At 35.8% G+C, this 13,930-nt stretch overlaps 1 protein-coding gene across 4 annotated transcripts in view; it reads right to left on the reverse strand.

Moving 5' to 3' along the window:
• Positions 1-13,930, reverse strand: part of RELCH (RAB11 binding and LisH domain, coiled-coil and HEAT repeat containing) — a 74,961-nt gene that overhangs the window by 6,756 nt on the left and 54,275 nt on the right. For 3 of the 4 annotated variants that reach the window (XM_088170453.1, XM_014872422.2, XM_088170458.1), the window contains 10 exons: positions 13,800-13,923; positions 13,053-13,101; positions 12,580-12,659; positions 11,688-11,794; positions 11,016-11,115; positions 7,521-7,603; positions 6,534-6,597; positions 4,798-4,936; positions 4,328-4,444; positions 3,323-3,411 (listed from right to left, as the gene is read on the reverse strand). In XM_088170453.1, coding sequence (XP_088026579.1) covers positions 3,323-3,411; positions 4,328-4,444; positions 4,798-4,936; positions 6,534-6,597; positions 7,521-7,603; positions 11,016-11,115; positions 11,688-11,794; positions 12,580-12,659; positions 13,053-13,101; positions 13,800-13,923 — 952 coding nt within the window. Of the gene's footprint in view, positions 1-3,322; positions 3,412-4,327; positions 4,445-4,797; positions 4,937-6,533; positions 6,598-6,774; positions 6,858-7,520; positions 7,604-11,015; positions 11,116-11,687; positions 11,795-12,579; positions 12,660-13,052; positions 13,102-13,799; positions 13,924-13,930 lie in introns of all 4 variants that reach the window. The other variant, XM_088170461.1, reaches the window with a different exon arrangement.

A 13,930-nucleotide genomic window follows, 5' to 3' on the forward strand; every position in this document is an offset into this window, starting at 1 on the left:
CCAATGCTCACTCTATTTCTCCAAAAGTATTACTTCAGCATTTGAAACATTTCAGGTAGCAGGTGTTACACACCCTTGAGTATTTCAGAGAGCGGCATTCAAACAGGACTACAACTCTTCCTGCTAAATTTGCTGTCCTCCATTTGCACAAAATGTTATACAAATACTTAACGCTCAAGTGTACAGAGGTACAAGAAAAATACATTCGGAATTCCAGTGAAAAAACAAGCTTTTTGTTCTCTACCAAAAAAGCACTGAAATTTCTAAGCACAGCTGCCATAATTTTTGTTACTTAGCATTTCTGCCTGTGCACTGGAGCTTTCCTACATTTTTGTACATCTGAATCCAGATGTTCCAAATATCAATAATATGAAGTCTTGATCAAAGGGGAGAATAATTCATCAGAACCCAGGATCATTTCAATAACAGAATGGATTTCCCATCCATTGCATAGCTCCTTCTGGGAAGGCTGGGCAATTCCTGGGTGAAGTGGAGCAATTCTTGCCTCTTCCACAAATTAATTTCTAAATTTCTACATTATGGCTTTGCACATACTGCTCAGACTTACTGCCTCGGGGTCTCTTGGTTTGGTCATAGGACTGATTATGAAATCACATCTCCTTAAAGAAAAATATTTTAGAGCACTAACTCTATATTTAGAGACACTTAAGAGACTTAATGTGCTGAAGTCTTATAAACAATACCACAGTATACGGACTAAATATTTTTACCAAGTACTGACTCACTGTCGTGCAACTCAAATCTGCTTACTTTGAAAACCCATACAAGGCAAGTGGAAAATGAGCTAGAGATGCTGGTAAAAGTATCTGAATGTCTGCACAAGGTGAAATGTTTCCTTGAAAGATGAGAAGGTCTGACCTAAATACCCAACTGAAACTTTCATTTATACGAAATAAAGGAAAACAAGTATAAGGTATGAATAGTGAATGCTGCCAGACAGGACCACACAAGCCAATTCAACAATGTTGCAATTCCAAGATAAGCATAAACTGTGCCTACGTTAAAGCTATTAGTGCTAACTAAGTCCGTAATTTAGAAAATGTGTATTTGTCAAGTGATATGCCATTGAATCATGAATAACACCATAGTGGCCAAAATAATGAAAAAAGGCTTAATTCTGTTTATGCAAATGTCTAATTATTTGAGACGGTAAATGGCATTCATTTCAGAAAACATGATTTCAGATAGAAGGCTTTCAAGACAGACACTAGAACTCACAGGGCCTCAGAAGCCTCTATCATGATGCCTACAAACATCCTATTGAAGTGAGAAGCTGATCAAACACTAGATATCCATTTCTACAAAAAAAGGGATAAAAATTGTAAACTGTAGTGAGTTTTCTAATCCACTGGAGCACAAGTAAATTTTTTAAATTTTATTTTGCTTTCTGGCTAAAAAACAAAGCACGTGCCATCACACCTGAAGTCATTTAAGCATAGCAATGCAAAATGTGGTAATGGGAGATTGAGAGCTGTCTTTACTTATGATTTATTTTAAATCCTATTCCAGGCCTTAGTTCCCTCTCTGACTACAAGATTCCAACTCAATCAAACCCCTTGTTCTGATTCAGGGTATCTTTTGAACTGATTATGTCTTTAAACCCTAGAAGTTACATTAGCTACAAAAATGAAGTAGCAGTATTCATATCAGTTATCCCATTGGTAAAAGAAAATGAAACTTTTGCCTACTGCAGCTTTCAGATATATGCTTAAGATCTAAGGTCCAGTCCATCTTCCACCGCTCTCTGAACACAGAATATCTATCACTGCCACACCTCCAGTGCTGCCTGTGATAAGAAAGCCCAATTCTGTTGCCTTTGAGTGATGCTCAGGTCACTGCTGTTCTTCCTGACTCAGCCTTCTGAACTCAGATCCTTTCCTTATAGGTTGAAAAGTTCCTCCAATAATAATATACAGAAAATAAAAGATTGATACTATAACCGTTTAGATGGAAAACGTAACTGGAAGAAGGAACTTTGTTACGGAATATAAGAACTTAGGACTCCTAGAGAATAGTCATCTCAATTCCAACACTTTTGCAAACACAAGGAAAAAAAATTAATTTTCTCACAAAGTAATTAATGAAAGTGCAGCATTAACCTTCAATGACTACAACAGTACTCTTCTGTACATTTTGATTAAGTCTTTTCCTCCATCCCTTGAAATGTTCATCCAGTTAAGATTTTCTCCAATATGCAACAAAAGGACATCTCATTTCTACTACTGACTTAACATCTCTTTGTTTCAATCTGTTAGTATTCATCCTCTTCAAGTACTTACCAAAAAAGTGCATATGGCCAAGATTTTCAAGCTGATCAAGCTGGCTTCTTCTGCTAACTTTTTTGGGGTTTTTTGCTGCTTTCTGTAAGCTCCTCCTACCAGAGATCTTGTTCACTCCCATGTTGTCCTGTCTGCTTCTTTTAATTTGGTCTTTACAATTCACAGAATCACAGAGTGGATGAGGTTGGAAGGGACCCCTGGAGGATCATCTGGCCCAACCCCCTGCTCAAGCAGGGTCATCTGAAGCCAAATGCCGAGGAAGAACATGTCCAGATGGCTTTTGAGTATCCAAGCATTTAGACTCCAAAACCTCTTTGGACGATGTGGGCCACTGCTCAGTCATTCTCACAATAAAAATAAACAAAAACCAGCTCTGCCCATGGTCTCTGGTCTTGTCACTGAGCACCACTGAGAAGAACCTGGCTCTGTCCTCTTTGGACCCTCTCTGTGGGTACTGATAAAATTCACCCAAGCCTTCTCTTCTCCAGGCTGAACAGCCTCAGCTCTCTCATTTTCTCCTCCAGCTCTTCCTTGGACTCTCTGCACTAAGTGCATGCTTTTGTAGTGGGGAGCCCAGAACTGGACACAGTACTCCAGATATGAAATGTACCCCAGGTATTTTAGGACTCTACTTCCCTAATCCTTAATAGTTTCTTTCCTGCACGCCACCAATTTTTATCTACATTTCCTTGGAAATATTGTAGCCACTGATTTTAGTGCATCCTTAGTTTAACACAAAGATGGTAAAAACATTTCCTTTTTCTTTAGTCAAGGAAGATCTGTGTTTGTGCATGCATTTCTAACAGTTGAGTATTTGTCTGCAGAGGTCTTCAGCTTAGAAATACATTTTACAAGGTTTTACTGGTTTTGAAATCATGTGACCTATTCTTTATCAAAAAAACTCCTCAATGCCATGTTTTGATACCACTTAAGAGCAGCCTTCCTTAACTTCTGGTTTTAAATGCCATCACATTTCAACTTCTGCCACCTACATCTCATACTCAGTAAACATAGCTGCTCACCTCATGCTCTGGAGAGAGATGTTCCATGTCCGTTCGTAAACACTTCAATCCTGGTAAAAAGTGATTGACCATTAAATCCTCTGAAATAACTAAAACCCACGTGGTTAAGGTATTATAAGGACTGCCTTTTGAAATTACACTTTTTTTTTCTGTCTTCTGATAATGTTGTTTTGTGGAACACAAGGACAGCAGCAAAACTAAGAAAATGGAACAGCATTTGACATTTCACGACTAATAGAAAGGAAAAAAGATCTTAAACATATTGACATCTTAAACATCATGAATTTCATACCTCCATACAATTATTTTAAGATTTTTTTCTTGATTTATTGGTTAAGATCAAGAGTGCTGTGCTTTGGTACCTAGAAAGGTGTTGGTAACACAGCAGTGCTTAGGCTAATGCTGAGCAGTGCTGACACAGCATTGGTGCTGTCTCTCAACATTCTCTCCCATCAGTAGGCTGGGGGATGGCACACAGCCTGGACAGCTGACCCAAACTGACCAGAGGGATGTTCCATACCCTATGATGCCTGTTCAGATATAAAAACTGAGAGAAAGTGATGATGGCAGGGCAGAAAACCATTTGTTACTGTGATTTTTTTCTTCTGGAGCAACTGTTACATGTGCTGAAGCCCTGCTTCCTGGGAAATAGCTAGACATTGCTTGCTAATGGAAAGTAGAGAATAAATCTTCTGTTTTGCTTTGCTTCCATGCATAGCTTATGCTTTATTAAACTGCCTTTATTTTGACACATGAGTTTTGCCTCCACCTGATCTTCTCCCCCACCCTCACCCATCCTGCTGAGGAGGGGAATGAAAGTGGCTTGGTGGGCACCTGGTGTCCAGCCAATTCATGATATTCACCATCTCTGAAAACCTCTCCCTTATGCTGAATAGACCATGTTTTACATCACAGATTCAAAGACAAACTTAGTTATTTCTCTAATGTTAAGCTTCTCTCACCACCAGAGAAATAACAGGTAAACTTCCCCTGAGAAAAGGATACAACAACAGGAAAGAGCACTGTAGGACTCAAACAGGTGTGTAGCGATATCCAGTCTCTTCGAATCAACAGACTGCTGGTTGTTGACCAAGGCTAACTTGTGCAAGTGTGGAATAACAACTGGAAAAGTAAATACAGGAATAAGTATTTGAAACTGTTTTCCATAGAAATGCTTGTTTAGCATTAAACAGGTGCTATGTGGCAACTGCAGGCACCTGAAACTTCACACAACACCATGGAATAAGAACTGCAAAGAATTGCTTTTGATGGGATTGCCCTAGCATATTTAATGGATTGACTAAAACTTGAAATTAAAAATTGTAGTAGCACCACCTAAAATAAAAAGGTACCTTGGAGTACCTTTGAAATAATAACCATTCACAGAAAAGAAAGAAAAACCCCATCAATGTAACCAGCATACCTATTAGCTTTCAGACAGAGGAAGACTGCATCTTCCCATGGATGCAACTTACATTCGTCTCTAAATCTGGGCTCAGCGTTCGGTCCAACTCTTCCAAATGTTTTTATGATTTCTGTATGTAAAGAATGTTGGTCTTGATACTGAGGGTCCTCCAAGAAAGATGCCAGCTGCATTTTTACTCTCTCCAGAAGCTTAAATATTCCCAGAGAAATAGAAAGAACACAAAATAATGAAGATGCTAGAAATTGTTAAGATCAGTTCAGGGTATGTTTACAATCTTCTGTATTTCAGATGACAGATCATGGGCTTTCTTCTAATTTACAGATTTTTTCTACCAGGATGTTTGCAACTCTTCAATGAACCTCTATATTTTAAAGAGGTTATCAGGGTTACCAGGTACCAGGGTTTTAATCTGATATATCTTTTAACAACAGACAGGTGCTCCCATAGAGCTGATCTTTCCTCCTGAGGTTTCCTTAACTCTGATACTCCCTTTTTTTACCTGCTATTACAATTCCCCTCTTACTATTAATAACTACAGAGTTTTCCTGTTTAATTAGAAATCAATTAATGGCATTTTTTGTAATGTATCTCAATCTCAATTAATTTTATAACGTATCTCAATTAAATAAATTTTTTTCTTGCAGAGGACAGAGGTCCAAAAGTAACCACCATAAAATCAATGGAACTAAAAAGGTTTCTTCAACTAAAGGCTAGAAAACCAAAAATAAGATGAGATAGTTATTTAATTTGGATTCAAAGTTGAAAAAATAATATTTTATGATACATTTTAGAAGGTGCTATCACCTCTGTACTCAAAGGCTTATTGTAATTAGTGCAATGGATACAGTAATTTCTGTGTGGTAACAAAACAATATTCTTCCCGACTGATTATAGGCATGTATTCCAAGCTAAAAAATTCTAACTTTTCCATCTTCCAAGTACGTGTGAGTCATCACTGACTTGACTCGTATTACTCACATTTCCTCAAACACATTCTTTTAGAATATGTTGAAATTACGGGAAGAATGCAAGCTCTGCAAAAAGCTGCATGGACTTACAGAAGAAATTCGATTGCACAGTTGTTATATGAAACAAAATCCAGTTTTCTACTGCTTATAGCAAAATTCTGACTGTCTTCAGAACTCTTATCTATTACCATAGTATCATCATTTAAAAAACAAGGAGGAATTGCATCTCTACATTATCTTCAAGAAATACTTTGCTAATGTCATTCTGTCTTTCAGTGCCATCTTGGACACCAAGGACTAAACCAGCAGATATGACTGGAAAAATAAGACTCCTGTGCTCTTGTAAAGTATTTGGGAGCCAAGCAGGATACCCTAAAGCATGTAAAATAGTACAATATACTATAAAGTACAGTATGCAGATGTTTTTGGTCACCATTTTAAAATAGAACTATTTCAGCTGGAAATAATGGAGTTAGATTTCACAACTGTACTGGAGAAGGTTTTAAAAAACATTTTGAGCATGGGATTTCCCATCTTGAAGCACAGTCCTCCCCTCTACTTATCTGTCTCTGTTTGTTTATGTTTGGTTGAGATTTAGAAGGAAATGTTTTTACTAGTTATAAGGGTTGGTTTGTTTAGAAAAAAAAAAAAAAAAAAGCCATTGCAAAACCGGAAAGCACTTTGGAAGAGAATATGACAAAGAAAGAAAGAAGGAAAGAATTTATGAGTTGGAGTTGCCCTTCCTTTTATTCTGGATTTATTAAAAAAGCATCCACTTTTTATGCTACAAAAACACAGGTGACAACAGGTGTCTTACCTCTCTCTGAGTAACAGTTTCCATGATGGTCCCAAAAGCAGGGATTGTAGCAATCCTTACTGAACTACAATGGAAGAATAAGGTCTTTAAGATGTATTCAACACCAAGAACAAAATTACTTAAAAATTAAATAATTAGTACTTTTAAGTTACATTAGTTGCTAGCAATGATGAAAGAAAAGGAAAAAAAAAAAAAAAAAAAGCAGACCAGGATTAACTCAAGGTCTCAGTCTGAAACTCACAATTCAGAATCACTGGACAAGGTAACAAGGGCCGGAGCAACCCGCTTGTCAACTAATGCTTCACTCATGCCTCGAAGAGTCAGCTGTAAACCAGTCAACATGCAATAAAAAACGCTTTGGTAAACTTGAAGAACTGGGTTAGCTGTGACTGAGGATGGGCAGGCAGACTCTTGGGGTTGTTCTTGGTTTAGTCACCCACACAAGACATTAAAGCCACTAAGACTCTATTCATGCTGGAGCATCTGTTAGTAGCAAGTTGTTAGTGAGATTAGCAAAGCATCCCTCCTTAGCTTATAAGAAATACCACATCAGAATGTCCAGGAAATGAAGTGCCACGGCTGTCTATTAGAAATGAGATGCAGCCAAAAGTATTTGCATTTCATTAATGCAGATGATACTTAATTTTACATTAGCAAAGCTGATAGCATTACAGAATAGTAGTATCCAGCTTTCTGCTAGAAATGATGTAAGCAAATTTGAAAATTGCAAACATGATTAAATATAGAAAACAAAAATTAAATTATATGGATTTAAGTTTTCTATTTAAAGTTTATTCAGCACTTTTATACAGTTTAATTCCAGGTGTTGCAGTAAACCTTTTCATTCAGAAATAAGTGATTCAAAGGTTACTTTCCTTTAAAAGTAATTCAATTTTTGTTCAGCTAGATTAAGAGACATAACTGATGGTTACTTCTTTCTAAGTATTAAGAGGGATGCTAGGTATATAAGACAGTCAGGGAACTTACATTTCAGGGTCACTGGAGAGAGTAATGAGAGCAGGAACAACTCTCTGAGCTACCAGAGTTTCATGTACCCCCTTCACCAACAGCTGAATGGTCGGAGCAGGGGGGTATCACAGGTGATGCACGGAAAGAGTGAGCACAGTATCATGGGAAGAAGAACGGCACAACCAAGAGAGAGAAAGAAAAAACACAAAAAGCAAACCAAAATTAGAAGCTAAGCAAATACTGCTACACTAGAGCTTCATAAATGCAAAGGCGTGAAGAAAGCCAAAGTGGTCTGGCAATCAGCACAAACATGACAAATTCAACAATAAAATGTTTTCTTTATTTTCAGATATTTTAAAACTTGAACTCAAACCTTTAGCAAGTAATTGCATGCTCTATTTCAGATATTATTTTAATTATAAGTAAAGTTATGTATAATTAAGTAATAAAGTGATGTCAATTTGAGTTTTACAATTTCAAATGTAAATCCTGTTCCTAACTCAACACAACAGTATTTATCATAGTAGGTGGCTGTCACATGCAACACAGAAATCTTGATTAGGCCAAATGTGTGCAGATTTCCCCACACCAAGTGATACCTCTCACAACTTGTACAATGAGACAAACAGCATCTTCCCAGATGCCAAAATATTTTCCTGAAAGTCATTCAGGACACCTTGATATTTAACAACCATTCAAACAGTATGCATGCTGGTATGTGCAGGTAGAAAATGGAGAATCCTTGAACTATTCATGAAATGTATTTCCTCAAGTCTTTTTGCAAACTAAGGAAGAGATATATTTGTTGCAGTGCATCCCAAACATTAAACAAACAGTAAAATTCACTATCCATAAACAAAAAAAAAAGTTGTTTGAATCCAAATGTTCCTAGGTGATTTCTTTACATTACCTATGTAGTTATACACAAGCATTTGCTGCATATGTTGCAAATGCCCTTTACATGCTTTCTTCATATGAAAACCTACTAATTTTCAAACCAAGTTGCAAACTTTTTTCATATTCAACAAAATGGTGGGTTTTGTCCTCATTAACAAAAAGAGCAAAGATTAGATATTTCCATTTTGTGTCTCATGTAAGGAAGTTTGCATGTGTTTGCTGGTTTTAGGAGATAAATATAAAAATCTTATCAGCAAGGTTTATATGAGAAATATGAAATGTCTTTTTAATATTTAGCTATATTCTGATTACTCACATTGCATAATGAACACAAATTAAATTCTAAGCTTTTTGCCTGGGAAAAGTAGCAGCTGTCAGGATATCAGTACCAAAACCAGGCAGTATTTACATCCTCTAACTAGGGAAGATTTTACATTCTGCTATTTGTTAGAGCATTCCTGCTTTACCAACTCTGAATTTAAACCAAAGTAAGTTGTGAAAGATTGGAAGGAACCTGACTTTTCAGAAGCTTCTGTATAAAGGAGTTGTTCCTATTAAGCAACATTTGTGTGCGTGTATGTGTGTGCATTCCCGAGTTCACACAGGCATGGAACAGTGTGAACCACAGACAATTACTGGAGAAGAAAGAATGGGGACAAACTGTGTGAGAACATAAGACACTATTGCTGCAAAGCAAAGCACCTGGAGGGGCAAAGTTGCAACATCCTATACTTGTTATTCAGAAAGCATTAGGATGTCAGTTCAACTACAACATTTTAACATTAATACATTTCACAATTATTTACATTGGCAACAACTCCAAGTGCCAGTCTGTGGAGTTCATGGGCTATTCTTCAAACAGCTGTTAAGGATATAGCTCACAGTTTGCTTAAGATGGTTTTACTCTCATATATAGCTTTACTAATTTTCACATTTATTAAAATAGAGAATTCTTATAATTTTCCATCTTGGAGAAACAGTGACTTGAGCTTTCTTTGCCAACCTTCATTTAGAGAAGAGCCTAGCAGTTATACAGTGCTTTGAAAAAAAAAATCCAAACCCTTGGGATTTGTATAATTAGCAAATAATTTAGAATGATCTCAGCTTCATTCCTGCCTGGTCTGCCACATTTCTAAGTATGGTAAAGCACGGTGAACAGATGCATTCCATCATACAGAAAATAATACAAGTGTCATTCTGAAGATGTGATCCTAGCCCTGAACCCAAACAGATCAGTAAAGCTAACGTATAACTCAACTGTGTGCTTCACGTTCTAATCAGAGCAATCAAATCTGTTTGCATCAACATTCAAATGGAAAGCTGCTGACTAAAAACATTAATACAGAAGCAACAAGAACAGCTGGATGGGCAAAGCCACATAGCAGCATGTAAGGTCAGAATGAGACAGACAATGTAAACGGTTATATTTTTTTAATTCCCCTAAAAATAATCAACATGCAGGTGAATTTGAAAAGAAGCTGCAACCAAGACAACAACCTGTTGTAACCGAGTTCTTTCACATGTTTGGCTACTGTTTATTGGGAAAAAAAGCTTATTATTACAAATAGGATATAAAAAATGCTTTTGTGAGAGGGAAGATATGCAAAAAGATTTTAAGAGTGTCCAAAAATTGCCATTTCCTTTTTAAAAAGAGGGGTCAAAAAAACCCCAAAAACCCAAACCAGAAAAAAAGGACATTGTTGGATGTTTTCAACTGACGTCTCAGGATGGAGCTTGTTGTGGTTGTTTACTGCTTTCTCTGCTCTGACTTGCAGTGTCTCTAAAGAAAGCTCATGGGTATGTTAAGTGCTCTTTTTTTCTGATGCAGGCTTCAGGTTTGCTTTTGCAAACAGATACAAGATGTCAGGTTCACACAGAGGTCCCCTCCAAATGAGAAAAATATGAAAAAAATGCACAAAAAAAAAGGGAAGGAAAAAGTATTGGTGATTAGAAATGTGTTTCTAACATGCAAAGGATAAAAAGTTCTCTTTGTTCAGCCAATGCAGTATGTCCCAGAGCTTTTGCATATGCCTTTTAAAAGGAAAATTTGATGAAACAAATGCATGATGTGAAAATAAAAGCGAACTTACTAGGTATACATTTCAGTCTTTATTCTTATCAAAATGTATAGATGTTAAGGGAAAAATGAAGCTGTCATTATGAGGCAGGTAAAGTAGCTGTAAAATCTTTTAAAATTATTTTAATTTTCACAAAAAATCCAGAATTAGTTGTATGTCTGTCTTCATCACCATATCTGGTACAAAGAAAACTAGTTTGAATTACAATGCAAGTGCATTGTATAAGCATACACAAGACCTACTGAACATGGTAAGTTGTATATTAGACTACTGATGATGTGTTGAATAGCAAAAGCAGAAGTTAAAACTCAGAGATGCTTGCTTATGTTTAACTACAGACCTATAGAAAGATGTGCTGTTGAACAGAGAACAGATACAGAAACAACTGAACAACGACCTCCTGCTCCATCACACAGTACACAGCTTATTTAAATTGTTTGTAATTATTAAGAATGTAGCAACATTGTCTGATTGATCCCTATTTTAAAAAATGAACTCTATTTTTAAAAAAGTGAAAAACAGTTTGGATAACACTTACCTCAAACATTCTAGCAGCTGTACATCTAACAAGAGCAGAAGTATGGACAACTCCATACCACAAAACAGTTAACAGTAGCTCATGATAAGCTGGGTTTGCACTACAAGAAAACAGTTGGGCAATTGATCAAACAAAAATGCTCTCAAGCCCTGGGTATGTTCTCTACCTAAAAAATGCAGTCTTAAGAATTCCTTGTTTGACAAATATAAAACTCCAGCGTTTATCCTTTCTGAAGGATACAAAATACTTATCTCATTCTGAAAGACTCGCAACATGTTGCAGTCTAGAAAATATGTTCCTTTTTAAATTAATTAAAAAAACCCCAAAGCTCAACTTTAAGAACATAATTTTCAATCAATTATTATATTGAATGCAAATACATATCTAGAACAAATGACAATAGCATGGTAAATACAAAATTAATTTCCATTGTATTCACAATGAGTAACTTTTGTGAAAATTTTCTGTTTGGATTTTGGTGTTTCTCTTTTACACTTCAGATTATTCTATTTTACTGCCACATTTTTAACCTAGAAATTACATTTACACCAGCAAAAAAAAGCAAGTATACCCTTAACTCACCCAAAGCATCACAGATATTTAAAATTACAAATAGATTAGCAGCTTTTAATAAAAAAATCTAATTAGTCAACCCCCAGGTATATTCTTTACCCTAGTTCCACAAAGGAAGCTTTCAGGCTATCAAGAGGAGCATGGGACAATGAAAGCATGGTCATTACATCTTCTAGGAATCCAACTAACAGCTTGCGGTCTTCTTCCTGAAATAAAGGAAGAAGGGAGTACAGTGAGGGATGTGCTGGAAGGACTGCTGAGGTTGTGATGGCAACTTACAGCTGCAGAGGAGACAAACTATGAAAAAGAACAAATGAGATTAAGCATTTAACAATTTTCTTAGGAACTTCAAAAATGTGGTTAAAGAACAAGAGCCTTTCAAAGCAAACACACAAAGAGATTGTGTTTCATCAGCTAAGCACATACTCGTGCATAAACGCTTTTATTAAAGAAACTTTTAAGAACAGTACTTAAGCACATTTATGACTCCTGAAAGTTTATAAGTCCTAATCCACTAAAAAGTTGTAAGATTATGAAGAATTTCTTTTTTTCCTGTAAGATATGTATATACTAGAACTTGACTGCTCGTTGCAGGAGTATTAGGTAATATTTATAGTATGTTTGCTTTAGTACTAGGTAACATAAAATTTTAAAGACTCCAACTAGGCTTCAAATGGCAATTTGCCCGTTTCAGTACATTCTGCATCAGGATGTTTGCAAAGTTCAGAGTTAAATGGCCAAGAACCCATTTCAGGAATAACAGTAATAGAGTTTTGATAGAAGGATGTGGTAACACATGATCTAAATGTACATCACCACCTGACCAGAAAACTTTGCTTGTAAATGTATTTACAGCTACCCATTCCTCTACCTATCTTCAAGGCACAAGCACAGTAAGTTTTCAACGAACACGGTAATGTTTAGGTATTTTTTAAAAATAATTTTCGCACACAATTAGACATTCAACAAAGAAACAGAAACCCAAACCTACCTGAATATAACATGTAAGGACCCCTGTTGCATAGATGGGAACTGTGGCTTTTGTTAGCACTCCATTACCTGCTGTGGAATCTAAGGAAACAGAGTGAAGAATTGAGGTTTTATACATACATTGGAGTAGAGAACATATGTATTATACATAATAGATTAAATGTGTTTATTTAAGTACTTTGGATTTAAACACCTTTTTACATATACATGAAGAATTTATATGCATATATATGCATATATACACAAACGTGCTTAAATTATACTCAAGAGGTATTTGGATTTGAGATTATTTTTTACCTTACACACAGTCTACAACTTCAGAGTGTTCCATTCAGATTAAGACTAAATTTTTCAACATTTCACAAAGATAACAAATTTGAGAACTGCAGCCTGAAAATGTTATTTGAACAAGAGATTGAAAATCTTTTTCCTGTTGCAGTTAAGATCACTTTGTTTCAGTAAAAAGCTACTTACCTATATTTTCCTCAGACAGTCTTAAGATTTCCTGGAACTGTGGTTTTACCTATGCAAAGGATGATGAATTCCATGTAAGAAAACCTGTTACCAGTGTCAATTAACTTAGAAAAAAAAAATCCCCCCAAACATAAACAACAACAATCCCCTCTCTGTAGGCAGCCTGTAATGCTAACAGACTTTTATCTTTAGATAATCTGCTCATGTTTGACAATTTCCCTTAAGTATTTTTAAATAACATTCAGAAGTTATTTTATTGAGAAAAATTATATAATTCCTTGATAAAAATGTTTAGATACCACCTACAGAAAATATTTCACGCTAGGAAGGCATCAACTTCAAATTTTTTAATCAAGTAAAGCTGGAGTACTTATATAAACTGCAAAGAGTGAACAGTATGATGCTCTGAAGAAAGAAGTTGTTAAATAACCAGAATTAGGATGATCTCTCCTACTCTCTCCGTCATTCACAAAGGAAATATGAAGAACATAGTTTGGAAAAAAAAAAAAAAAATTGTCCCTGGCTGGGCAAGATGAGAAGGCCATTCCAAAATGACCAAAACCAGAAAAAGACAAATAGAGTTCTAAAAATAAGAGGTTTAAATGTACTTATGGACAAGCATGAGTGTGACATGAAAATATAAATGTTCACAAAGTGTGGGTATTCCAACATACTGTAAATACAGAGAACATGTTATCACGGTACTCTTTATGTAGAGCTCTTTATGTATTTAAGGTAATATCTTACCTTAGTGTTTGTAAAAATTTTCCCAAATGTCCTACAAAGTCTCCAGAAAAATCTAGAGAACTCATGGACACAGGCAGTTGATGCTACATTGATCTTGCCAACTATTTCTATAAGCTGTGGTAGCCTAAAAA

Source organism: Sturnus vulgaris, chromosome 1, assembly GCF_052056855.1.
Source record: "Sturnus vulgaris isolate bStuVul1 chromosome 1, bStuVul1.hap1, whole genome shotgun sequence".
Taxonomy (NCBI): Eukaryota; Metazoa; Chordata; class Aves; order Passeriformes; family Sturnidae; genus Sturnus; species Sturnus vulgaris.